This window comes from Chelonia mydas, chromosome 1 (genome assembly GCF_015237465.2).
Source record: "Chelonia mydas isolate rCheMyd1 chromosome 1, rCheMyd1.pri.v2, whole genome shotgun sequence".
Taxonomy (NCBI): Eukaryota; Metazoa; Chordata; order Testudines; family Cheloniidae; genus Chelonia; species Chelonia mydas.
This window is the reverse complement of record NC_057849.1, coordinates 20,941,572-20,969,356: the sequence shown is the minus strand read 5'-3', so window position 1 is coordinate 20,969,356 and position 27,785 is coordinate 20,941,572. Positions and strand designations below refer to the sequence as shown.

At 41.0% G+C, this 27,785-nt stretch overlaps 1 protein-coding gene across 13 annotated transcripts in view; it reads left to right on the top strand.

The window, feature by feature from the left end:
- DLG2 (discs large MAGUK scaffold protein 2) overlaps window positions 1-27,785 on the top strand; it is a 1,449,547-nt gene that overhangs the window by 1,415,657 nt on the left and 6,105 nt on the right. For 5 of the 13 annotated variants that reach the window (XM_043528333.1, XM_043528345.1, XM_043528363.1 and 2 more), the window contains 6 exons: window positions 4,640-4,739; window positions 9,973-10,014; window positions 19,106-19,156; window positions 21,036-21,137; window positions 22,171-22,343; window positions 24,747-24,856. In XM_043528333.1, coding sequence (XP_043384268.1) covers window positions 4,640-4,739; window positions 9,973-10,014; window positions 19,106-19,156; window positions 21,036-21,137; window positions 22,171-22,343; window positions 24,747-24,856 — 578 coding nt within the window. Of the gene's footprint in view, window positions 1-4,639; window positions 4,740-5,742; window positions 5,789-9,972; window positions 10,015-19,105; window positions 19,157-21,035; window positions 21,138-22,170; window positions 22,344-24,746; window positions 24,857-27,785 lie in introns of all 13 variants that reach the window. The other 8 variants (XM_037889053.2, XM_037889104.2, XM_037889046.2 and 5 more) reach the window with 3 other exon arrangements.

Here is a 27,785-nt window from a genome sequence, read left to right as displayed (position 1 = left end):
AACTAGAAAACTCAGTAATAATAATGGGGGATTTCAACTATCCCCATATTGACTGGGTAAATGTCACTTCAGGACAGGATGCAGAGATAAAGTTTCTTGACACCTTAAATGACTGCTTCTTGGAGCAGCTACTACTGGAACCCACAAGAGGCGAGGCGATTCTTGATTTAGTCTGAAGTGGAGCACAGGATCTGGTCCAAGAGGTAAATATAGCTGAACCGCTTGGCAATAGCGACCATAATATAATTAAGTTTAACATCCTTGTTGCGGGGGAACACCAAAGAAGCCCACTGCAGTAGTATTTAACTTCAGAAAGGAAAACTACACAAACATGAGGAAGCTAGTTAAACAGAAATTTAAAAGTACAGTCCCCAAAATGAAATGCCTGCACACTGCATGGAAAATTTTTAAAATTTATAATAATAGAGACTCAAATTAAATGTTTACCCCAAACATAGAGGACCAAAAAATACCATCATGGCTAAACAACAAAGTAAAAGAAGTGGTTAGAGGCAAATAGGCACCCTTTAAAAATTGGAAGTTAAATCCCACTGAGGAAAATAGAAAGGATCATAAACTCTAGCAAGTCAAGTGTAAAAGTATAATTAGGCAGGCCAAAAAAGAATTTGAAGACTAACTAGCCAATGACTCAAAAACTAGCGGCAAAAATATTAAGTACATCAGAAGCTAGAAGCCTGCTAAACAATCAATGGGGCCACCAGATGATCAAGCTGCTAAAGGAGTACTCAAGAAAGATAAGGCCATTGCAATGAATTCACTGCAGAGGCTGTGAGGGAGATTCAGCGCCTGGCAAAATGGGGCACTGGCTTCTAGGAGCTACCTGTAATATCAATAATAAATAAGAATAACACCACCCATCCCAGCAAAATCCAAGGGAACACTACCTCCAGTTTGGTACTTTGCCCTTTATCACTACACTTTCTTTTTGAGTCTTCAGCCAATTTTCAGTCCATAAGGCAGTGTTCACATCTAAACCAATGGGTGAATTTTAAGAGTAAATTTTTGTGAGATACTAAATGACATGCTGAAATCTAAATATACAACACCTGCGGCAGTGACTTCATTCACTCATTTTGTAAACTAATCTAAATTTGTCATCAAGTTGACTGGCAAGATTTGTCCTTTTAAAACCGATGTTGCTTATTACTCATGATTTAATTCGCCTGTAGATTTTGGGTGATTTTTTTTTGGTGCCTGTTCTATTTCATTCAGGATTAAAATTAGGTTTCCTGGATAATAAGTGGCATTAAAGGTTTTATCGGTTGGTTTGTCACTAAACAAATGTTCATATAAATATTTATAAATGTTAAAAATAGAAACAAAAATATACATTTCTAAGTATTAAACAAAACTTACCCTCCTCTGGTGAAACTGAGCAGCAGGGGGTATTTTTATCTGGCTTGTACTTCTTCATTGCGTTCCCAATTTCCAAATCTCTAGGTTCACAGGGAAACCAGGCTGGCAGATTTACCTTGATCTGAGCCTGCTCTAACCAAAATTCAGTTTTAGGCTTGGTCTACGCTATCAAATTATGTCGGTATGACTATGTTGCTCAGAGGTGTGGAAAATTGAATCTGTGTCTCCCAGAGCCAGGACTACTGTTCGAGCCACAGGATCCTGTAAAATGAGTATAATAATGCTCCCATCTCTGAGGGATTTCCTGAAACTTAATGTTTGCAAAGCAGTTTCAAATTGTCAGGTAAAGGCAAACCATTGTTATAACATGGTGGGAAAAAGTGACATTGATTATGTGTTCCAACTCTAAAAGCCACTCCCTGATACCAATGTGACTTTTCAGTGCTCTGGGAGCTATCAGGTTGGTTGAATGAACTAGCTGAAGAAAGCATTTTGAATGTGCTAGGAAGCCACAATGGCTTTTCAGGCATCTCTTTAAAAGAAAGCTTTTCCCATCTACAAAACTACCCTGAAAAAGATACAGACGTTAGATTCCATCAAGACCGTGTCTCTCATTCCAATACAGTATAGATACATTACACAGAGAATACGGAATCAAACTTACTAGCAAAGACACCCGAATTCAAGAGTGATTTAGTTGAGTAGTGGAAAGGGTTTTTCTAAGACAGGATGATCTCTCTTAATATACAATTGTCAGAGTAATGTCCTGCTGGATTCTGCAATGCTTATCACCAACTACTAAGTTAAAAATCAGATGTTTTGTTTAGCTTTACATGAATGTGTTACAATAATTTGTAAATAACATGTTTTACTGCTCCTTATAGAGAAAAACAAATTGATTATAGAAATGTTATTGACACAAAAAAACCAGGGAAATTCTTTAAGGCCAAAAAAACTATAGTATTATCCTGGTACAGTTATTTGAATATCTGTCACAACATGGAAGGTATTAAATCCAATACTATGCAACTGGACACACAGTGGGCATTTGGTTAAGGGAGAGAGGATAGCAGGATAGCACATTTGTTATACTGGTGTCTTTTCTTGGAGCCAGAAAACAAGGTTTATGCCTAATTAATATCATATTAGGAATTTTAAGCCAGGAAATTTGTGAACCCCATACTTTCTTTCTCTATGAAAAAGCAGTCTTTTCTAATAATTTAATATGCTAAGAAGAATGATCTTCTAGCTGTCCCATGCTATATTGCATAAGAAGTAAAAAAAATAACAACACTTTTCTGGTTGAAATGTACTTGTTGCAGTTTTTGCTATAGATTGCTTGAGGGGAATAATTTTCATAAAGAGGATATCTTTTATAAATGTGAACTAGAATGGTGATTCGTCTTAATGTTTCTATGAACCACAGCATATTTATATACCAATTTGATAACCTTCTCTTCAATTCCAAACTGAAAAGGCATTTGGTAATGAAATGACTATGATTTTTGACCACTTTGGTTTTTGAGGTATTATTGCATATATAATTTTTTCCTTTAAAAGTATATTATTATGTCAAACTTGGATTAATCATGACAAACAACATTTTCATAACCCAGGAAATGTTAACATATTACATTCCTTGCTTTGGAAAGATAAAAGAAGTGATCACAGAAAACACATTTTAATTTCCATTCTACCCTGCAGTCCATTTAAGTGATGTAATTTGCATGTCGACCCCGTTTTCACCCACAAATTACTGTGATCTGTCATGTTCATATTTTTAGTCCCTGGCTTTGTTTCATGTTTGAATTGTTTTGACTTTGCATGCTGTCTGTATTACTTGTGCATGACATCTACATTAATTTCAAGTTGAATGTTTGAAAGATATTCATGGATCATTTATTCTACATGTGTATTTTTTTCTTTTGTTTTCAGTTACTAAAGTTTAAATATGCTTGAAATGTAAAAGTGGCATGAAACTTTTGTGACACAAGTAAAATACCTGTTTTCATAGGTTTTTTAAGTGTTAAATTTTTTGACTTCACATCTTTTAGAAATCTGTTGTATTCTAGAACACCTTCTATGCTGTTAACATAACAAATTATATTATCAGCCGCTGACCTTATTTAATTGTATATTTAGGACCAAATCCTGGTTCCTTTATTCATGCAAACAGTCCCAAAGAAATTAGATTAATTGCTTAAGTGAGATGAGAAGAAATTGGCTCTGAATGCCTTATGCCTATATCCTGCTACGATTTAATATAATGTGATGAAACCTTACAGCTGTCTACAAAAATAACACCTTTTTTCACACAAAATGCCCATTCACCTAAGTATTAACTCGCCATATGCAGAGTTTTGGCAGGATATGCAGCTGAATTTGCTCAGAAATATTGTGCAGCAGCAGAATTCAATTACTAGATTATATAAAACTGAAACTATATGCACCAAGACTAATGAATGACAATGGTGTACAAACTAAAATGAAAGTATTGTCCCTTTGATTACTTGAACAAGTCTTTGAATTGTACCTCACACATTTCAAAATTAAGGGGGGGGGGATAAAACTTTTTTTATGGAACTTGAAACAGCTGCCAGAAATAAATATGTATTTTTAATTGGCACAGAGTTGAACGTGCATGTCTACTGAAAGTGAATCTATGGACCTCTTCGATTTCTCCTTTACAGCCTACTCTTTTCTAGACAGTGAATTAATTCTGGGCAGAATTTACTATGATTAAAGATCAGTGGTCTGATCTTGAGATATACTGAGCCACTCACAATTGCCATTGACTTCAATTTGAGTGGCAGGTGCTCAGCACTTCTGAGGTGACATGCCCTGGAGAGGGCTGAACCAAAACCCCAGATCCAAGCACCCCTGAAATTTGGATGGGAGGGGAGGGAGAAATCAGAATCCATGACCATATTTGGATCCAAATGTTGTAAATGGATCCTATCATTATAATGGGCTAAACCAAAACTCTTTATTGGAACAAACCCAAGCTTTGGAGTTTCAAAATCTGGATCTGAAGTTTGTGGCTTGAGCCCATCTGTAATAAAACTGATCAGTCTTCAAGACATTATGTCCTTTAACCTGCAATCCTATTGAAAATCATTTCTGATTCTTTTCAACCACTTGGTTTTGGCTGGTTTGAGTCACTACAGTTCTCTCCACTTTTACAAACTAGTTGTTTTGTCAGCATGAGTGTGACAACAATTAGACGTCCCTGTTTTTGCCCCATGCCTTTTCTCCTTCACAGTCATTCAATGACAAGCGTAAAAAGAACTTCATCTTTTCACGAAAATTCCCATTCTACAAGAGCAAGGAGCAGAGTGAGCAGGAAACAAGTGATCCAGAACGTAAGTAACCTCTTGGAGATGATGTCACATGCAGCACAAAAATGGGTGACACGCATGACACCAGTACCCCACACATCTAGGCATACAAATATCAAAGGCAGGCAGGTGAGGTATTACTACTGTGACCAATGTATGATTGCAGTCTGGATCCAGCTGGTACTCCCTTCCCTTGAAACATTCTTTTCAGAGTAAGATAAAGCAGTGACCTTGGCTTCTGGCTGGAAGAGTTCAGTGTGTAAATTTCTTCCCTTTTTCATAAATGTTGCTGATTATTTTTGTTGTTTTAAATCCAGTTCTTTCCTAGATAAAATGTTCGAATCCAGAACTGGCCCAAACTGAGGTAAAAACAATTTCTCCTAAATTATTACATTAATTTTATTTTTGGTTTAAAAACCCCCACAAACATTCCAGAATCATTTTTGTGTCTACTACTTTTTGGACTTAATCTAGATGGTTCTAATCTCCTTGTTGATTACCATTGATCACTTTGTTGAGTGTTTTAATCCTGAACTGAAAACCACACTCGGTGACTTTTTCTATTTCTCATCAGTTTTCTTCTAATTTTAAACAGTAAAGTTAAAGCAATGATAATCCTCTTAATAGAATCTGGTCACTCACTGCATGCCTACATTATATATTCTGAGTATCCAGAATAATGTAATGTGTATGCTGATATTATATCAGAAGAAATGTAGCTTTTTTCCCCTCTCCCTTAATATTCTTTCCCTGAAAATTGATCTGCTAAGGATTCTTTGGTTTTTTGGTTTTGGTTTTCTTTAACTGTAGCAGCAGAGAGTACATAATGGTCACTGTCTTTTTCATTGGGGAACATTACTGTGGAATGTGGGTTTAAAGTTGTTTCAAAAAGAGAAAGCAGGGATCCAGATTGCTCCATCTGCATGGTCAGTCATGGTAGTATCCATTTCAACTCCACTGACTTCTTCCTTCCTCTTCTGCGGCTGTTCTTCCTTTCTCATTGCTCTCTCTGGGGACTTCCGTGCAGGACATCCCCGGATTAGGTGACGACGGTTATGGAACAAAGACTCTGAGTAAGTTCCCAGGAATGGTCACTTCAACTTTTTTTTTTGTGTTCTGTTTTTGTTTTGGCTTTTGTTCCTTCTCTGAGGACCTTCCATTCCCAGCATGCACAAGATAGAGTTTTATTTGTTACCCAGCTGTGAATGCACCAAAAATGTTTCAGTTGTTTTGTTCTGCATGACAATATTCAGTAACATATAGTGAATCAAACAGACACTTTTACTTCTGATGTAATAACTCCTTTTGTTTCTAACAGTAAGTTTTTGTTCCCATCATGACAGTTCTGTAGACAGTAGCATACCTAGAACTTGTACGGCTGCCTAGAATGCGCCTTTGAGCAGTAATCCATCTTGATATGAAGGGAAAGTTAAACATCTTGAGAAGATCAATAGAAAATTATTTATGCTGCCGCTTCTGCATTTTCAGCTTTTTGCATGGGAGTGTTTGTTACTTTGCCAGATTGTAGATTAGTACGTTGCTGTTAATGGAAGAAACTATTTGCAGGCGAGGAAAGACATAACCTTCTCCATAACTAATTTTAGATCTGTGTCACCATTAGCGACCAATCCTTTGTCACTACACTTGAGCAATTTCTTTTTCTGGTATGCAGTGATCCTACCTCAGGAATTGGTATTATAGAGAATGCAGCATTTTGCCAGATGATTCTTCAAAAATAATTTGTTTCCTGTAATTTATTTCTAGAGAAATTGCATAGAATGAAATAAATTATTTGCAGCTGAATTCCATGTACTTAACTACATTAGTATGCTGTATCCAGCCCTGAATAAGTCCAGCATAATAATACTACTTACATATGTATTGGCTGTTTTCTTCCTTCAATGCTTATTCTTTTTCTTAAGACACTGATGAATTGAGGCATAATGTATGTGAATGTTACCATTGCATCACCTACTGTTCTGTATGTGATTTTGGTTACAAAAATGCACGTTCATGCACACATTTTAAGAGATTATTAAATGCCTGGGGTTTTTTAATTGACATGTTAAGTCATATAATGGTTGGCTTTCCTTTTTAAAGGTGAAAACTTAATCTCTTGAACAGCAGAGGGAGAGTTATACAATGCTAGTTTTCTGGATGATGTGCAGAATTTTGATTTTGCCGTGACTGAATAGCTTACGGAAAGCATGATAGTAATGCATGTAGCACCTTCTCTGCATTGCATAAAATGAACCAGGGTCCATCTGATTAGATAAAGCCCTACTGAATACCTCTGCCCAGAAAAAGAAAGGTCTCCCTAATATACCATTTTATTGTGCTTGCAGACTATTTGCTAACTTCCTCCATTGTTAATACTGAAGCTAGTTTTCAACTATCAGCACAATTCTAGATCCCTGCAGCCCCACCCCGATAGTACATGTATCATGTATATTAAACCAACACATCATTTTTAATGGCACACAGCCTTATGAGAGGCTGTAGATTATTGGTTAGTAGAGGCCTTCGTGATTCTGTATAAAACATCAATCTGATACCACATGCGTTAACAACAACAAGTGCTACTATTACTACGAGTATGTAAGTATAGGTTTTAAAGAGATATCATCAGGATAAATTTTGCTCCAGATGTAAAAATGAACCTTTTACTAAACCCTAAAACCAATGTTTTCCATGATTGTTTTTAATTATCATTCCTTCCCCACCCGCCCATTCCTGCAGTGCCATTCAACACATGGACAGCTGTGCATATTTGGAGGAGGGCATGGTACGCTGGGGGTGGGCAGGGAAGAGGCAGGGTGCTCTCTGTGGTATTGTCGCTTGACAGGCCCATGGGGAAACAACCTTGGCCATAAATGCTGATTCTGCTGTTGCTCTCTCTCTCTCTCTGGGGAGTATTAACTTCTGTGAGTTGCCTCCCTTTAGTGGGAGGGTATGAGCCAGCTGCAAGTGGGCAGGCAGTAACAGTGTGAGTTTAGATAGGAGCCCAAGGAATATTGCGGAGGAGCGAGGCCTTTCCATGCCTCACCTCTGAATGGATGCCCCAGTCTGAGGATCCCAGGACAGTTGCCAGCGATGCCCCCTGCCCACTGATTTTCAGTACCCCAGTCCCATTCATACATGATGGGGTAGGAGCTCAGACTGCAGAGTCTTCCTCTGGCCTCCTTGTGGCTCTATCCACAGCAAGGCATGGTTTATGTTGTGGTGGATGCTGGCTACATACAGCACCTGCTTTTCATTTGAGGAGCATATTGGCATAAGACATTATTTTGCTGAAGCACATTCTGTTTGTCCTGGAACTAGATTTTTACATCCAATCACATCTAATTATGAGACTATGATTGGTCTGATATGCATTTTGCTCAGTCAATAACTTTCCTGTAAAAGCCAACAGCTGCCCAGACCTGTCCATCAACAATGCAAAATTCAGAAATATTTGACAGCTCCTAACAGTCTTTACCAGTAATTTTTTTGTGCTCTGGAGACTTTGCCAAGGACATGTACAGCTGATGATGATGCTTGGAAAAAGTGGCCCAAGGCCACATGTTCATTAGTTTAACAATATAAACTCCAGAGGAAGAGCAGGCCATGCAGCTGTATAGACATCATGGCCCAAATGTTCAAAAATGTTCTCTCCTTCTGGGTGGCTCAGTTTTTTGGTGCCCAACTTTAGACACACATAGGACTTTGCATCTAACACACCAGTTGAATTAAGTCAATACATCTCTTCAACTGGGCACCAAAAATGAAGCCACCCAAAATTAGTGACTACAGATCATTATGCCAATTGTACCCTCTATGTCTGCTAGGAGCTGGCATCCTTTAAAAAGAGGAAACCAACCTTAATGGTGTTGTCGAATTGAGGATGAAATTGAGTCTCCCAGAGGGGCCTATATTAACTTTTTACCAATTTTGGGGTGGGGACTCATCTCTGTCTCCTATCCCTCCACCCCAGTAAATGAGCATTATGGAACAAAAACCATAAACTATGACCAGGATCTTTTAGATGCATCTGGGAGGGCTGTGGGCCAGCTGCAAGTGGGGAAGCAGTTCTAGTTGGCTGCCATCTTCTATGTTCTGATCAAAGATTTTCCCCGCCATGTTTGAATGTCTGAACTCATGACCAAAAGACTAACCCCATCTGACCTTAGAGGCCCTGGATGTCCATAGACAACCCAAGCTCCCACATATGATGAGCTTGTGCAAAGTTCTTCATGCCCTTATTGAGTTCCAGTGATACCTGCCCAGAGCTACCTGGTTGGTGGGCTCACTCCAAAAGCACAAAGGAAAAAAACATAAGTCCTGCCAACTGCCCCTTCATAAACCACCCCTCTCAGTCCCACTTCTAACCCTTCCAAACACAGTTTCCTTCCCCTTGGTCCAGGCAGGCAAGATATTTCTGGAAGACAGTGTTGAGGTCCCCAGGGGGAGTGGGTATTGTTATGGGGTTTCTTGCACTTTTCTCTGAAGGAGCCAGTACTGGAGACAGGATACTGGACTAGTTGGACCGCAGGTCAGCATCCTGATGGTAACTCCTATGTTCCTATGGCTGCATCCAGGCTGCTTCTGACAAAGATCCTCCCTCCCTCCCCCAGCCCAAATCTTGAGGGCATTAATCTTGGTAACTGCCAGTACTGTCTGAAAAAGATTCTGACAAGCCCTGTTATTTTCATAACTGGTATTATTGCTTTATGGTGAGCTTTACATAAATAAAAATAAAACATATGGTAAAACCCATTGATTGGCAAACCCTGACTAAGATACCTTGCACAATGACTAATGCCCGGCACAAAGGGTGGAAGAAGAGCTCTAACTGTAATGAGAATGGTTCCTATGCATTAATTATACACATTATTCATAATTAATAATAATCTGCCTAAACACCCAGGTCTTTGCATAATTAGCCTATAAGTCTTGGGAAGTCTGAATGGACTGCCATGTATTTCGGCATAGAGATGTTTGGGATGTCACTGCCCCTTTATACAATTCATCCAGGGGGAAAAGTGCCACTGCCAGAAACATTACTAGCCACAGGGGTGTAGCCCCCTTCTTGATATACCAAGAGATAAAGCTTTCATCTTCATGGTATGAATTATCTGAGATTTTCAGATGGAGCTGCTGCACTGATTTTACTTCCACTCTGAACACTCACCTTTGCATGAATGTGGCAGATCTTTTAAGTTCTAGCTGCTTCGCGGTGCTTGGTTATATTCTTTAATTTGCTGTACTGTTCTTGCAGAACATGTTTCTTCTAATGCCAGCGATAGCGAAAGTAGCTACAGTAAGTTATTGCTTTCGTTTGGGGCTCTTTACGTTGCATTGCTTGTTTTGTTTTGTTTTTCTCTCCTTGCTGCTCTTTTTAACTTCAAAAAAAGAAGATTATTATTGGAGCAAATGGCTTGAAATGCAAATTTCTAACCATATTTTGGGAACGAAACTGTAAAAAGAGAGATGGTATCCCTTATGCAGCTAATGAGCATGAGTTTTGTTAATTTGAACGCTTTCTAGGAAATGAAACCAAACTGACTTTGGGCAGGTTTACGAAAATTTAGATTTCTTGGGTACTATTGGGTAGAGTCTCAGCAGGGTTGGCTCAGCATAATCATGGCATTTCTTGATGACTCTTTTAAAAGGAAAACTACTCCACAAGAGCCAAATTCGCAAAAGCCCGGCCTCCCTTGTGCAGTTGCAATTTGCACTAGCACCTGAGTGGCAAAGAAAGGAGTCAAGGTGCAAGTTCTCTGATTTGAAGATCGTTTTCTGGGTGCCAATCTCTTAAGTGCAGACTGCACCTTCAGAAAAGTAGGGTGGGCCTTAGGCCTTTGGAAACTTTACCCCGCATCTCAAACATTCCTTACAAATTGAGGCCATGATCATGCAATTTGAGCCACAGAGAGGGACCGCTATACTGTGCCAGAATCCCATTGAAATCATGGGCATGGAGTCCATTTGCATGAATCAGATTGCGGGATCAAGACCTTAATGGGGATTGTTTGCGTCAATTAATGATATTGAAATATTCAGGTATTAATGATACTGAAATGTATTAATGACACTTAACATTGCCTGAATATTTCAAACATTTTTCAAAAAGTGGTGAGAAAAGCACAAAATGAGTAATTAAAATGTGACACAATTGTCTGTATGAGAAAAGATTACCAAAAAAACTAGGTTACTCTCCAAATATCAATCTGTTTATTTGATTGCATCAAGCCATTTGCTTAGCGTATGCAGTTGTTCACCAGTCACAGAGCACTTGTGTTGGGTTAAGTACCTGTATGCATTAAGGTTACCATTGGTTTCAAACCACACAGTTACTTGTCTTGATATAGTGTGTAGCAGTCAGTTACTGTTAATAAACACTGCTTTGTTTCAGCAAAGTAGATTTTTTTACACCATTCAGAAATGAAAGACTAGTTTTTATTTTCCTGTAGTGAAAATGATTCCCTGGAAAGCAATTGCCAGAGCTACAAGAAAATTGTCGGCACATTGAAACTGCAGAAGATCTCCTTTAAATCCAGCTTAATATTTGCTGTGTCCTCTGTTGGGGAAGGATTGATGGTCTTGTGATCAAGGCACAAGGCTGGGAGTCAAGAGGCCCAGCTTCTTTTCCATCTTCTGTCCCAGACTTTCTGTATAACCTTGGGCAAGTTCGTTAAGGCTAAATTTTCCATGATTTGCATGGGTGCAAATACCCATTCATGTGCTTATTCCAGAGTGCAAGTGAGAGAGTACGTGGGGCTTCCAGATGGGTGGCTGAACAGGTTGAGTGTGTATGTACAGAAAGTAGATGTGTGCAAATGGACTGGATTGTAGATGTGGCTTCAGGGGCTGGTGCACAAAATCTATTTCCAAAATTGCCTCATGGGCCAGGGTGGCTAGCTCACTCGATGTGGGTTATGTAGCTGCTTGTCATAAGTGCAGGTTTAGGGGTGAAAGAGAGGGGCAGGCAGGGTGTGGGATGGTTAATGGGGAGAAGGAGGCAGGAGCCATGCAGGTGTTCTCTGCAAAGTTACAATTCCCCTCTGTCCTGGGTGAGGTGGGTAGGACCCATCTTGCCCTGAAGGTATCCAAACTGCATAGTGTTGGCTGGGGCCACCCCAGATAACAGGGGGTTCAGGGCTGGTCTTCCCACAACTGTGGTAACAAGGGGAGTGTTCTCAGCCCTCTGTGGGATCGGCTTTGCTATCAAGCAGTAGATGAAGCAATCCTGCCAAGAGAAATGGGCTGTGCCCATAGGGCCAATTTGCACATGCTAATAATTCACTAACATATGCAGCTGGGGACATGGCCACGCAGCCCTGGGTGGCCAGCAGCTTTGACACCCAAACTTTGGAAATGACCCACACAGATGGTCACATTGGTGGGTCTGCTGCAGCCTGACTGGCATACAAATGCTAAATGGCAAGGGCAAACCAACATAGCACACTCCTATGGAGACTTTCTTCTGGGTCTCATTCAGTCTGTTCCTACCTGGCTCTCGAGTCCCTCCACTAACACCAAAAGTTTCTTCTTTCCCCACTCCTCAGCTGCCTTCAGCAAACACCCTCTGAGTAAATTATGGCTACTGAGACACAGACTAACCACAAGCAGGCGCGGGGAGGGGCACATACAGGACACAGTGCCAATGACTCACTGCCCACATCATCGAGGCAGGGTGGCCAGAGACAAATATAGCCTTTCACGGGAACTTTAGTGGTGTTATTTCACTCTGTGCTTCTGACCTCGTGTGCTGGTGCACAGAAGCCTGCCCCAAGTGTCTTTTGTTGTGCAGTGGGAAGTAGTCATCAGATTCAGGTAGAAGGAGCCCTAATTTCCCACCATGCAGCAGCCAAATGAGGCCAATCCCCAAAATGGCACAGGTGCAGAACACAATTGGGAAACATTTAAAATAGAGATAAATGGGGGTTTCTAGGACAGTGCAAAAAGCCAAATCTACTTGTTGCTAAATAATAACTGTGCATAAGGTACCAGTAACCGTGATATCTACATGTTTCTTGAAGGGACTGCGTGGTTGTCCAGGGCCAGGGCTCCTAGTGCATACAAATGTTTATCTTCCTCTGATTTGAAATGCTGTCCTGTAGTTTAGCCATGAGATTCCTATGCAGCCCAGGCTTGCCATGGCCTCAGATGTAGTTGACACAGTCTCTTCACAGCTCCAAGGCTTCCAGCGCAACCATCAGTCTGAAGAACTCCAGTTCAGATTTAACCAGACACCCTCAGGACACACCATAGAGCAGCTCATATGCAGAGGCTCTAGAACCTTCAACACTGGTAGGAGGCAGAGGACCATCCCTTATGGCACAGATTACCTGGAATGAGGGTAATCTGTATCAGGCCATTGCCACTCTTGGTCTTTAGCAGCAGCCCTTCCCCTTCTTCGATACCAAATCCAGTTACCTTAAATTGCCAAGTCAAGCTGTCCTCTAGTCAAGGGCCCAAATCATAGAAAAGCATAAGAAATCCGGGAAAATATCCATTTGGGGTGATTTGGGGAGCCCAATTTATAATACCATAAGGGGCCTGATTTTCAGAAGGCTGGGACTCATGAGGAGAAACGAAGGAGGGTATAAAGGAGAAATAGGAGTCTGCTGGGGATAAAGAAGAAATCTAGATGCCATTTGAAAGCAAAATGACAGAGGGTAGAATTTTCAAAGGCATCTGAGTGAGTGAGATCTCATAAAAGATCCAGGGGGTTGGCTCTTCATTCACACAGGCACGTCTATGGTCTAAACGTCTATGGTCTAAACTATGAAATGTTCAGTCCTTCGGGCACACTCCTCCCTGCCTACTACGTTTTTTTTAAATGAAAAGAAAAAACTAGAAGCTGGCTGAGGGGAAAAGCAAATTCCCAGTAGACAAAAGGTCTCACACAATGAATAATTCTGTTCTTGCCACTGGAGTCTAGATACTTGGGGGACACAGCCCCATCACTAGAACTTTGCTTGAGCTGCATTTGGAGCCAACTCTGTTGTAAACAAGCTCCTCAACAGGACTGCCATTGTGATTTAGATGGGGAATCTGAGAAGCCAGATGTTTGTATGATCAGACAGGATGTGCAAGTTACTTTACTAATATGCAGTGAGATAGGTGCTGACATGCCAACTTGTCTGGCTTTACGTTGCCAGCTGGTAAAATGAAACTGCTAAGGGAGACACAGACTAACCACAGAGCTGAAAACTGTAAATATATGGGGAGCACATAGAAAATTGCTGGAGAGCGCAATGGCGCTGCATTGCTGTTTGTGTTGCAAATGTTGTAGCACACCCATTCCCTACTGTTACCCAATCAAATGAAACAGAAAGGGGGAGGTCTGCCCCACCACATTCTACCTCCCAGACACAATCAGCCTGTCACACGCTGTATAGAAAACTGAGAGATTAAGGAAACTGTGATATTTAGAAAAAGAAGTGAGTGGCAAGTGCATGGGGGAGGAGTGGAGTTCCTGCAAGATTTTCACATTTTTCCCCATCAGACAAGACAAATCATCTCCACAATCTGAGTCATGATGTTCTGCATTTTTCTAGTAGGATTCTGGCTATTGCGTAACATTTTTCTTACTTTTTCTTCTAATGAGGAGTAATCAGTGAAAAGACACTGTTCATGGCTAGTGTTCAAAACCTTTTATTACTTGGTCACTCTTAGAACCCATTCCAAATCATCTATGCAATTGTGAAAGTTTGGCAATGAAGTCTTCTTAATGGTGTCCAGGCGGTACCCTTTAGTGTGATTAATAGAGGCGGTCAAAAATGATATTTGTTTCTGTGGAAAATTGTAATACCAAAATATTTTAGTTTTCAGCAAAAGTATTTCATTTGTGGATGTTTGGTTTTTCTGACAACAAAATTGAAATTTTCTATGGAAAGCAGGAGCATTTCACAAAGTCATGTAAGCAAAAACCCAATTTTCTGTCAAAAAACAGCATGAAACAGAAAATTTTTGACCAGCCTTGCAATTACCTTGGTCCATAGAGAGAATATTATTAACTCTTTTGCAAAAGCTTATATAACATAACTGGAACTCTAATAAAAAGATGTGAGGACCAATTGTCCTCAGTTACTTACTAGTCCCATTGATTTAACATTTGAGAGTAGAATTGGGTCCATTTTACAAAATAGAAGTCAACCTCTGAGCAGTAATATGGCATTTAAAGTCCTGGTCTAGAAGCAAGTTATTACTGTAATTAGTATCCATCAAGCTATTTTTGAATTATCTAATCAAACACAATTTCAAAGTTTCAGGTGTGTTTTAGGAGCCCTATGACTGGATTTTTTCAAACCAAGTTTAGAGGAGCTCATTGCAGATGTAGACTAATCTCTTTTTGTTTTCCAAAAGATGAATTTAAAATGGCTATGAATTTTAATACCTCTTTTATACACAATTCGATAAAGGTTTTTACAGCAGCCACCAGAAATTGCACATGCTTTTACTAAATCTATTTAGCCTAATTGCATAATTTCACTAATTAACTAAGTAGGCAATACTTGACTAAAACTTGGGGAGGGAGGAAGAAAAGGAAAAATTCATGCACATGAGGAAGATCATTAAGGACCATAGTTTACCCTTTGTATGTAACCAAGGCCATAATTAAAATTTTGAGTCTTCTATAGGTAGAAAAAGGTTAAAGTATTTTTGTTCTGTTTGGTTATCAGGTGAGCCTAGTTGTTAAGGATTACCCCACTCAGACTGATACCTACCCACACAGAGGGCTACTATAATGTTATCCCCAGCACAGTTTGCTTTGTCCTGCTATTGAAGTTTGTTAATAAATATCACCATGAACTGCACCACATATGTAATAGTCACAGATTACTTGTAAATCTTACATTAATTCTCAAATACCTGTGGATATCTCGAAATGGATCATGCTTTATCCCTAATCCCAACTTTTTTGTAACTGCCCCGATAGAAAAATGTCAATCTAAATACAAGCATTGTACTATTATGTAAATACAGACACCATGGAAGGGATTTTTGGTTGGAGGTGGATAGTGCCTACCTGAAGCAGACTGTATAAATAAAACAAAACTATGAATTAAGAGGCTATAATGGGTTTCTGCAGATACCGTAAACCATGTGAGTATAACTCAAGTAATTTGTATAGTTACTAAAATGGACCCGATCAAGATAACTGGCCCTCCCCCGTTTTTTGGATCTAGTTTGGAACCAAATCTCCAGGAGCCGGTTCAAAAATTAGAAAGGGTGCAAATGATAGGTTCCAGTTTTGGCCCATCTCTGTGTTTTCTACAGGTGTAGTAATAAAATGATAAGTAGAGGGACCCCACTACTGTCAATCCAGCACTTTTTATGAACTGTGTTTTTTAAGCTAAATTATATTTGTAATTCTCTGCTTAATACTACTTAATTATTATTTAATGGACACAATCTGCCTTCTTGTTAGTAGATTCCCTTTATAGCTCTCCCATGCACAGTCCATTAAACCAGTGGTTGTGGTTTTCATTCTGTGACTGCAAGTTATAACAGAAAAATGTTTTGGTGACCCACCTGCCATTTGCCCATAAAGAAAGGGCAGGTGGTGGCAATTCCCTGAAATCTATTTGTGTCCTCCTTGGGGGTTGCAACACCCAGGTCTATTCTTCACTTATTTTTTATTCTTAATGGATGAAATTCACCCCAGTGCACACCTTAGTAGAAAACTCCCATAGAATGTAAGTGATTGAAACAATAGGGTTCTTGAGAAATTTAATAGGATTCTATGACAATTAGTTTAACAGAGAATGAGATCCTTTCTGTTGATTTTTATTTAAACCATCCTCTAGAATTCTATAGCAGGGATATAATTCTGTCTTAATGTATAAGGGATGGTTCTGAAAACCTACAGAAAGGTTGTTGTTTTCTATTAAATTATGTAAGACTGTTCCATAAGACTAGGGCCAGCAAAAGATGCCATGCCGTTAATGTGGGTGATGTGGCTTAGTTAAATGGTAAATAAAGCCCTCTGCCCTACTGAATTTCACTCAGTGTATCACATCTGAAAGCCATTGCAAGTTTATAGTGTTTCCATTATTGATTCATTCCATAGCTCTTTGTTATGTTAAATACTTTAAAGACAGATTCAGAGTCCCTTAGTACTGATTGATTATGTATTATCACAAGCTACCATCTGGTTACAATTGAAGTGCACATCCGTCCTTGAAGACCTACAAGATTAATGTGATATTTTGCCCCCCACCCAACTTTTAAGGAATTTAATTCTCATGTAATGTGCCTGCTGACTGAAGGAAAGTGGGGTCAGCTTCCCAACTGACATGCCCAGTGGCCTTCAGCCCTGATCTTGAGGAACCTATCTCTGGCCCCAGTTCAGGAAGGCACCATGCTGAAGGCACCTGGGTAGTCCTATTGACTTCAAAGGGACTGCTCAGATGCCCAAGTACCTTCCTGAGTCAATGGATGAAATCCTGGCTCCACTGAATTCAAGATGAATTTTGCCGTTAACTTGAGTTTGGCCAGAATGTCACATCAGGGGTCACTATGAGATGAGAGGGTTGTTTTTCTCCAGAGCCCACTCCATCCTCTGCTGATACCACCACCAAGGATGACAGTAGCAGTTTTATGATGCGTACACATGGCTACTAGTCCCTGGGTGAAATGGACAATAAAACCTGCAGCTGCTTATTTTCATTGGTTATAATTCGATACCCAAAATGAACATTAGGCTGTAGTGGAGCTTAGGGTCTAGAGACACCTCAGAGACTTTAAAAAACCGAGTGTCAAAATGGGTTTGTTTTTTTCCTAAAATTCTCTTTGTCACAGGCACAAGCTTGCCTGTATTTGTTGATGCAACATAATGGAAGACAATGCAGGCCCCCTTGAGTGCAGGCAGATGAAATGAAGGCATGCCTCTTCAGTTAAATCAATAGTTCTTTTCAAATCCACGATTAGCCCATTTCTAAATTGGTCTCTGAATTGTTTTATGAAACTAAATCCCTGTTAGATCAGGAAGTGGATGCTGTGTCATAGCTAGGCAATAAACCAACTGAAAAATCATCATTTAAACCTCCCCCAGCCCAATTGAAAAATCATCATTTAAACCTCCCCCAGCCCAAACTATGCCTCTCAGCCTGCCAAGGCCCAAACGTAGATATAATGTATGACAAAGACCCAAAATGAGAGGGGAACACAAATTATTCATGCAGGAAATTGACATAGTCATGGGATTCCTTTGGCTAGTGTAACTACCTCTCTCTATAATCTCAGTTTCGTATTTCTGATTTACACAATTTTCCACCATAAAAGTGAGGAGGGTACTAAATTTGTGTAGAGTAGTGGTAACTTTGGGACTAAAATGAAGTTTGCCTCCAATTTAAGCACGTGTTTCATGGCTTTGCTGGACTGGGACCATGGAGAGGAAAAGGTGGGACTGTGCCTGGCACTTAGAGATTCAGGGGGTTTCTGTCCCCTCTTGAGAGGAAGGGCCCAGCAGTTAGGGTGCCAGCCAGCGTAGTCTGAGTCCGAGCCTCTAGTCCACAGACTTTTTATGTGATGTTGGTCACGTCACTTGGCCATTCTGTGCCTCTGTTCCCCAGCTGTTAAGTGGAGATGATAGTAATGCCCTATCTCAAAGGAAGGTGTGAGAGGAGGGCAAGGTGCTCAGATGCTGTGGTAATAGAGGAGGTCATAGAAATACCTCAGCTAGATAGATACAGGGCCAAGTATAATCTGGCCCTGAATGTATGGGGATTACACATAATCAGGAGTGATTGTGCCAAAATGCAAACTGTCCCTAGTGATGACACTACATGTTAGCCTAACCAGCCACAGTTTGGTTTGTGTGACCAAATCTAGTTGTAATGACCCAAATATATCAACACGTGGGGTGAGATTTTTGTGCTGCTTCTCTGCGAGGTGCAACATAAAACGCTCCGCCCAGCAGGAGAGGGGGCTCAGATGGCTATCAGCCAGTTTTGTGCTCTCCTATTGTGGGCTACTGTGGGGCTGATGTGGCCTTCCAGTAAATTTGCAAGACCTGGAGCATACCCTGCAGCAGCATAAAAGGACTATAACAAGGGGCGAATTCTTCCAGTGGGATTTAAGGAGGCCTTGTAATAAGCTGCCATGCAACAAATTATCTGTTGACTTCCTGCCCTAGTCCCATGAACAGCCATTGCTAATGAATCTATAAAAGAAGCTTCATTGTCACATCTACAACCCGGTTGTATATTGACTAGTTAAGCACATGCTGGGAAAAGCTGCTGGGAAATTGCAAGGGACTTTGGAAGGGTTCAGGTTACAGCAATGCAGGAGAGGAATACTGACTCTTATCTGACTTCTGTATGGAGCAATTCATAAATCTTTAATATGTGAAGTGCTGCTTGTCAGCTTTCATTTATTTTCTTTTTTTTTCTTATCAGGGGGACTGGAAGACTGCATCCTATCCTATGAACCTGTCACAAGACAGGAAAGTAAGTTTCACCTGCTGTTTTGTTATTGCTGTTATTATTTATCATGCCAAGGGGCCAGCTGAGAACTGGGCCCTGTTGGGCTAGGCTCTGTTCAAACACACAATAAGAGACCGTCCTTGCCCCAAAGAGCGTACGCATCTAAATAAACAAGCCAGACAGAGTGTAGGGAAAGGGATACAGTAGGCAAACAGTGAACAATGCAGTGGCAGCAGATGTCATGTTGGTGCTTGGCTTCTTTCTTAAATCCTTTTGGTGAGATTTTTTGGGAGGGGATTAGCTAGAGGGAAAGATAAAGTAGAGGGGAAGGGGCTGGTGACCGACCATGAGTCAGAAGGCAGGAGGGGCTGGAGCAAACACCTAGTCACCACAGCGGGGAGACCATTCAGAGTGCAGACTGCAGGAAGCAAACAGATGCCCTCATTGATGTCCTTCAGTCCCTGTTTCAGCTGCTTTTTGCAGCCCCTCTGCTGGCTTCTGTCTCCAGCTAGCTTCTCTCTGCAGTTTCTTTTCCAAAGTCTACATGGCCTGCTTTTGACACAACAAATGGAAGGTGGGGCAACAACCCAATGGGGCCTAGGGCCTAGTCTCCCCACCTTCCATTGGTTGTGTCAACAGCAGGCCATGTATTCTGGCCCCAGGGCTGGAGGGTGGCGTCCACTAATAAATATATTTAGCCTATGTCTACATTACAAATTACTTTGGTATAATTTACATTGCTTAGGGGTGTGAATAATCCATACCCCGGAGCGACGTAAATTACACCGACCTAAAGTGCCAGTGTGGACAGGCTATGTCAGCAGGAGAGCTTCTCCCTTCGATATAGCTACTGCCTCTCATGGAGGCAGGAGTTACTAATCTGACGGGAAAGCGCTGTCCCGTTGGCTTTGGGCATCTTCACCAGAAGCACTACGGCGGCACAGATGCAGCTATGGTTATTGAATATGATATTGAGTGTTTGTGCATTTTCTCAGCTTCACCACAAAGCTGAGAGTGTTGTTTCCCTCACAGTATAAGCCTCTACCCATGGCAGGTTATCCTGCACAATGCCAGTCTGTAGGTACTCTGCTGTGATTATAAAACCATAGGGCTAAAGCCTTGTCTGTATGGTACATCTGCACTGCACACACCTTATGGTGACATGTCAAGAACATACGCTGCACACCCCCTAGCACAGGTATAAATAGTAGTGTGAACAATGAGGCACTGCTTAAGTGAGTAAAGACCCGCCTGATCCCTCTACATTGCTATTTGTAGCAGTGTACTGTTCTGCTGACTCCCTGCTTCAGGGAACGGCTCTGGCAGCTCCACGCTGCTGGAGATTTTCCCAGATGCCTTCCCCCTGCCAGGGCCTTTCACTGCCAGGAGTAGCTACACACCACGGTGTGGACGCAGCCCGCTTTTCACTGCAGTGTGTAGCTACGCATACCCTACATACTGCTGCCAGTGCAGAGAAGGCCTAATATGGGTGCAACCCCTGTTGATTTCACTGGGATTGTGTGTAACTGACAGGAGAATTTAGCCCTCAGTCTCCTTCCCATTTCTCATGACATGGTTCATCTGATAGCATCTATGAGCGGCCTTGTCAAAGATAGTCATTATGTACCATCAGGCTATGAGTAGAGCAGGCCATTGGCTGCAAAGGTCTGCTCCATCTGAGAGCTCTGAAATAGGACCTGTGTACAAAATAGCGCCTCTCTCATGTGGAACAAAAATAAATTTATTACTGTAAATGAGCATCTAAAAATCTTCTAAAACTTCAGTCCACACCTATGAGCTATAAATCAGTTTTGGTGAGCTAGTGTAAATATTTGATGTTACTGTCAGAATAAAGAAAAGTTAGAGTCTTCATCTGAATATCACTTTCCTTTCTGTTGTTCAGTTAATTACACCAGACCCGTTATTATTTTGGGTCCTATAAAAGATCGGCTCAATGATGATTTGATATCTGAATTCCCTGATAAGTTTGGATCATGTGTCCCACGTAAGTACTCTTTTCTGCCTACTCCTGAATTCTGTAACAGTTGGTATGTTCTTTGATGTCAAGCATACAATGCAAAAGCAGCGTCGATATTTATTTTATGTAATCGTATTTCTCAAAAGCAATTTTTAAAATCTGCAATTGAGATGTAAAACTCCTAGCCAAGGTCCAGCTGAGATGCACTGTTTCATAGAAGCTGTGCAGGAAATGGAATTTCTGTCCCATGGGAAATGTCACATTTCTAGGGGAGGGAATTGTTCCAAATGGGGAAACGAAAAGTCAGAAATGAAAATTTCCCACAGAACACCAATGTTTGTAAAAATCCATTTTGGAAGACCCCAAATTGAAATTTCCAGCCACCTCACCTGTCAGGGAGCCAGGCAGCCCCCCTGCCCACAGAGCCGGAGAGCTGAGCAGCCTGCCCAAGAGCAGCCCAGGAAGATATGGAGCCAGGTAGCTCACTCACCAGGCAAGCAAGCCAGACAGGGAACCAGCTGCTAGCTCCTTGGTAGTCCAGAGAGATGGGGAGCCAAGCACTTTATCTGCCCACCCACTAGGGTGGCCCAGGAAGTCAGCTAGTGGGGGAGCCAGTCACCCATGGAGCCTGGGATTCCTGGCTTTGTGCCTGGTGGGAGTCTGGACTCTCCCCCCCTGCTCCACCCCCCGCCAGGTGAGATGCTAAGAACCCTGGAAGCTCTGGGAGCCAGCTCATGCAGGCTCCCAGGGAGCATGGAAGCCCGGGGAGCTCTGGCTCCTAAGCTCCCCACCCATTAGAAAGCATATTGGATGCATTTCCTAGTCATTCAGCCTGTTTCTCTCTGACCTCACTCTCCCCTAGGACTTGGGTCTTATCGTGGGATAAGGGGGACATTTTTATGGGAGTCCTGTGTTGAAATGCTGGAAGCACTTATGAGCTGCTCCTGCTTACACCAGATCTGAATTTGGCCAGGAATGGTCTCTGTTAAGTAATGTATTTTTTTGTGAGAAAAGTGCCTACAAACATCCTAATTTTCCCGTGTTTTGTTGGTCTGCGCAGACACGACAAGACCGAAGCGTGACTATGAAGTGGATGGGAGGGATTATCACTTTGTCACTTCGAGGGAACAGATGGAAAAGGATATCCAGGAGCACAAATTTATAGAAGCTGGGCAGTACAATGATAATTTATATGGGACTAGTGTGCAGTCTGTGAGATTCGTAGCAGAACGGGTAGGTTGCATCCATTTTTACTGCACTTGCAACGCAGCCTGTTTTGTCCACCGCAGCCTTTCAGGCAGTTGTAAATATACAAAATATCTTCAAAATAGTGTCCTCAAAATTATGGCTATTTAAGGCTGCAAACAAGTTGTGGGGTTTTTTTTGTTCGGTTAAAAGTTGCGGCCGTGGGTTTACTAAAGTTGTGGTCGCACCAAAACTGCAGCTTCGCCCTCCTCCCAAGCTCCCGAATTTCCCAGGAGAGAGTTGCCATTGCAGCCAGGAGCAGGCAGAAGTGCCTGGAGCAGGCCACCCCCCTGTCCTCCCACTGGCGGCAGCAGCCACAGCACAGGCTCTTCCTCCCCCTGCATTGCAGCTCCCTACTGGGCCAGGCTGCTGGGGCCCCATGTCAGCAGGAGGGCAGCTGGGCTGCCACTGCAAGCCAGGTTGCTCCCCATCTCAGTGGGGAGCAGGGGCATGCACCGCTGCAGAGAGACGGTCCCTGCCCCCAGCAGCAGCATCCAAGGGCTGAAATTTGCAGCAACTATAAAAAGTTGCAGTGTCTGCTACAAGTTGCTCTTACGGCATTAAAATCCATGATTTTCTTGCAGCTTTATGGGTATTAGAATCGCTCTGAAAATAAAGAGCCTAGCCATGAAGGGGGCCCGGCCAGCTAGGACTGGGTTTGACAGAATGAGGGGGAAACTTAATGAGAAAGAGGGGAAAAAAAGCTAGAAATGTAATGAAAAGATTGACTGGGGATTATAAACCTAAACTTGCCCCCACTGAAGTCCGTTGCAAGACTCTCATTGGTCTAGGGTCTGCTCTGACTTTTACACTGATGTAAATCCATGCTAGTCAATATAATTACTCTGGATTTACACCAGTGCATGACCATGAGTAGATTTGCCCCCAGTGTGGTAATACTGAGAGTTAGGTTGAAGTTAAGAGCAGGGAGCATATTTTTCTCTTGTCCAGGGTCCAACAGTACATGCGTTATTTCATGGAAGGGATAATAGTAAATAAATGTTATTTATTTTAAACTTCCTCCCTTTTTACCTCTTTGGGAGAAGACCAGCTAGCCCCATCCCATCTCTTCAAAGGCCAAACTATTTGATACCATCAGGATACTCTCTCCTTTTGTTTTAAATGTGCAGAGTTTCTTCTCAATAAACTCAGAGTTAAGCTGAGATGGAAAGGGACGGTTTTTGTTCTCCTAAAGATACACTAGACCATTTCCAGTATGTAGTGAAGGGTATGCATGTACCAGTGCTCTTGACCCAAGGTGTCATTCTTCTCTGCCAAGTCATCCCTTTCACTTTAACTTCTAGATGCAACAGGAATATAATTCAATTCAGGCTAAGTGCCCATGAGTACTATTTGAATGCCTACCGTGCCCAAAGTATGCTAAGTAACTCACAACATCTGGAGGTGTGGAATTTCTCTCCACTGGTCTTTAATCCCAGGAGCACTGCCTTTGGGTAGCATTCAAACCAGTCAGTATGTCTGGAGTTCTTTCTGTTCCAGATGTGGTACCACGCATCCAAGAACATATCATCATCATAGCAATATGGATAGCAAAACACCCTTCCTACCTTTCAGTCAGCATACATCTCCATTATATTTTTCTGACCTTGGAGAAAGGATGTGATTTAAGCACAAGATTAGGTGCCTGGGACTCTTGAGTTCTAATCCCATCTCCGAGGCAAGCTCCCTCTGTGGCCCTGGCCAAGTCATTTAACCTCTGTGTCGCAGTTTCTCTACCTGTAAAGTGAGAATAATGCACACCTACCTCATATAGTAGTGTCCAGATTATTTAAATAGTTCATCTTTGTAAAGCAGTTGAAGATGAAAAGTGTTTTATAAATGATGAGTATTACAACAATACATAACACAAAATGTGTCACGAACATTAATCATTGTAGCCTTACAGACACCCCTGTGAGGTAGGTAAGTATTATTAGCCCCATTATACTGATATAAAAATGAGGCACAAAGAGGTTAAGGGACTTTCCCAAGGTCACACAGGGAGTCTGTGTCAGAGCCAGGAGCTGACCCCAGATCTCCTGATTTCCTGCTCTGGACCTCAAGTACAAGGGCATGCTGTTATTCTTAGGAACAATATTTGCTGATGTCCACATAAAATCCCCCCTTCCACCTTTAAGTTTATCCTGTTTGATCTTCCAAAACTGTTAAAGTTGTCTTCCACATCTTCAATTTATTTCTTATGCTGGCATCAAAGCAAAAGAAATATTGTGGAAGTAAACAGCCAAGTAAGTGCCCTGGAGTCTAGCCTTCTCTTGGTGAGTTAGTAATGTTTGTTTTCTGGAACACTGCATTTTAGGCTTCCTTCCTTTCTTTTGGTTGACTTGCAATAAACGCTGCAGAAATAAACACATCCTCATCTGTTTCCAACAGGGCAAGCATTGTATACTTGATGTATCAGGAAATGCTATTAAACGGTTACAAGCTGCACAACTCTATCCCATTGCTGTCTTCATTAAGCCTAAATCATTGGAGCCACTAATGTAAGTATATAATCCTCCAGGCTAGTTTTGGACTCCTGTCTCAGCAGGCACAGCAAATGTCTCAAGCCAGCATTTTGCCTGTTCTCCAAAGTCAGGAAAACCAAACAAATCAAAGGAAATCTGGAATACTAAAGAATTTATTTTCATTTACACAATAAATAACCAGTCAGCATTACCTAGTGGTTTGAGAATGGAAGTCAGACAACCTATATCCTGTGTCCACTCACCGTTTGATTTTTGGGGAAGTGACTTAGATGCTCTGGGTTTTCCACGTCTGTAAAATGTTTTCATTATTTATTTAGCATTGACACTGTGTCTGGTGCTGTACAATACGCAGAAATAAAGATGGTCCCATGTCTGATAAGCATATAGTGTACAGAAAACACACATACAAGATTCAACACAATTAGAAAAGGAGAGATAGAGATAATGTAAAGGTTTGATTTGTTTGGTATAAGAATACCTACGCAGCATAAGAAGAGCTCAAAGGAGGAAGAGCACTATATACATGCAAAGCGTTGTGATTGTTATCCTATTATTAAACAGAAGTAATACTAAGTTTTGGTCTGCATAAATCCTGTCGAGTTAGTGGCAGTTTCTTTAAGGATATGTATCAAAAATATAGGTAGGCTGTTTTTTACTTTCATTAGAGTAAAAAAAGCTTTCAGCCAAATCTCATCAGTGCAGACAATACTACAGGAACAAACAATGTGAAATCCATTATTTTTTGCTTCTGGAATTAGAGGCTTTTATAGATCTTTGAATGTCTTATTTTAGAAAAGCTCTGCAGAAGGAGCTTTTAACTAGAACATCAAGATTTTGTAGGACAAACAACAACTAGGGTCCTTGTAGCATGGTTTATATGAGTATGTTATGCAAACAGAATAAGACTAGAAAATTCCTGAAAAGAATAGGAAATATATAGAAATCAGACACTCCAAAACATTTAAACGTACAAATTCCATGCTTTCCCCTGCAGCCGACACATTGGAAGTCATCTCTTTTATATGTGTCTTCCTAAGGAATCATCACCAATAGTTAGTTTCCAATATGAATAAAAACCTCTTAACACAGTTAATGCAATTCTTTCCGAGGCTGCTTGCCCAGGAAAGTTACGCACGTCACTGAACTGTACTGTAGCGAAAGTAGTGAACTGTACTGAACTGTACTGTAGTGAAAGGAGTAGGTCTCAGGCTTTTTTACAAGGGGACAGGAAAGTTAAGGCGCATCAGCTAGAGGTGTGAAGTCAATGTGCAGGAGTTAAAATGGAGGGTTAAACCTTCCAAGCAAATGTTCTCACTCTGGAGTAAAGTGGGCTTAGTTCTCCAAAGAAGCCTGCATTAGAGGGAACTAAGACCACTTTACTCCTGAATGAGAGCAGCCATGTGGGGGTTTAACGTGCTTTAACTTCAGTTGATTTACCATAACTTTCCTGAGTGTTGCCATGTAGACGTGGCCTTAGTAATCTAAGGTTTCTAGTGACAAGTAATACAGCTAAGGGCTTGTCTACATACAAATTGTACCACTTTAACTATTCCAGCATAGTTACATCAATACACACACACACCCTTAGTGCAGATGCAGTTACACAGGTATAAAAGTGCCGTATTCCAGTACAGGAAGGGAAATAAGCGAGAACCTTCAAACCAATATTATTGTGTCCACATTATTAATTATACAGGTATAATGATTTCAGTAAAGAACTACATCCATAGCCAAAATAGTTATACCAGTACAATAAACTCTGCATAGACCAGGCATAAGATTTAACTACACTTAACCAATACTCCCTGTCACGCAAACATGTTCAACGTCAATATAATAACCAAACAAACCACACCCGACAAAAATTTGCCAACTAAACCAAACACAAAGACAAAAACCATAGAGATGACTCATCACTGAAATGATTAATTAAAACTGAAGGGCGCAATTCTCATTTACCCTGAGGCTCCTTTACATCACTCTGGCAATATCTAAAAAGGTCTTAAAGTGAGTATAAATTAAGGCCCCTTTACACTGCTAGTACAGTAACAAGGCCTCAGCATGCACGAGAGTCCAGCCTGAAGACTTTTCGGTCGATCGCAACCCTTCCACTGAACGGTAATGTTCCCGGCTTAGTACGATGAGTCAGAGTTACGTATACTAATTCCAAACCTGTTCATATAACCCATAAACGACTGATGTATGTTTTCAAATAAACCTTCCCTATCCTGTACTCGAAAATCTATCCCCTGGAGTGATGGAGCCGGAGTACTATATTTTACAGAGAAGTTGCTACAAACATTATGTAATTGATGAAGCAACATTAATGGGGTTACACATTCAGTAATACAAACAGCCAACTTTAGAGACATTTATAGAAATACATTTTCGTAGCTTTAACTACCCATGATATATATACAGCATTTTTCAGCAGGCAGATTTCTGTCCCTGATGAAAGAAACTAAGGGGTAGGTCAACTGTAACAAATACATGCTGTCATGCATTCACAGGCATAAGATTTTATGCATCATCATGCACATAATTTCTTACATGCATAAAATGTCATGCCATGTACAGTCCATTACCACATTTTCATGTGGTTTCAGTGCAGAAAATTAAATGAGGTTTATGTGAAATACAGGATGCTTCCTTTTATAATGTGGTGTGAGCTTGTTTCCCTATGTTGCCTTGACAAAGTTCCCTGCTCTTCTGAAAAATAAGTAACCATGTTATAGAAAAGGTAAAGCAAACTAGGTCTGTATTTTATTGTTAAGACTTTGGACATCTTCTGGTGTACACAAAGTACTAAATCAACATGGACATTGTTCTTTCTGAGCCCCAATACACAGTATTAACAGCTGTACATGTACAGAAAATTATCTCTCTTACAGTAATTAAGTGGTGTGCTCCATCAAATGGTAAAACTAGTGCAATACAAGAATGT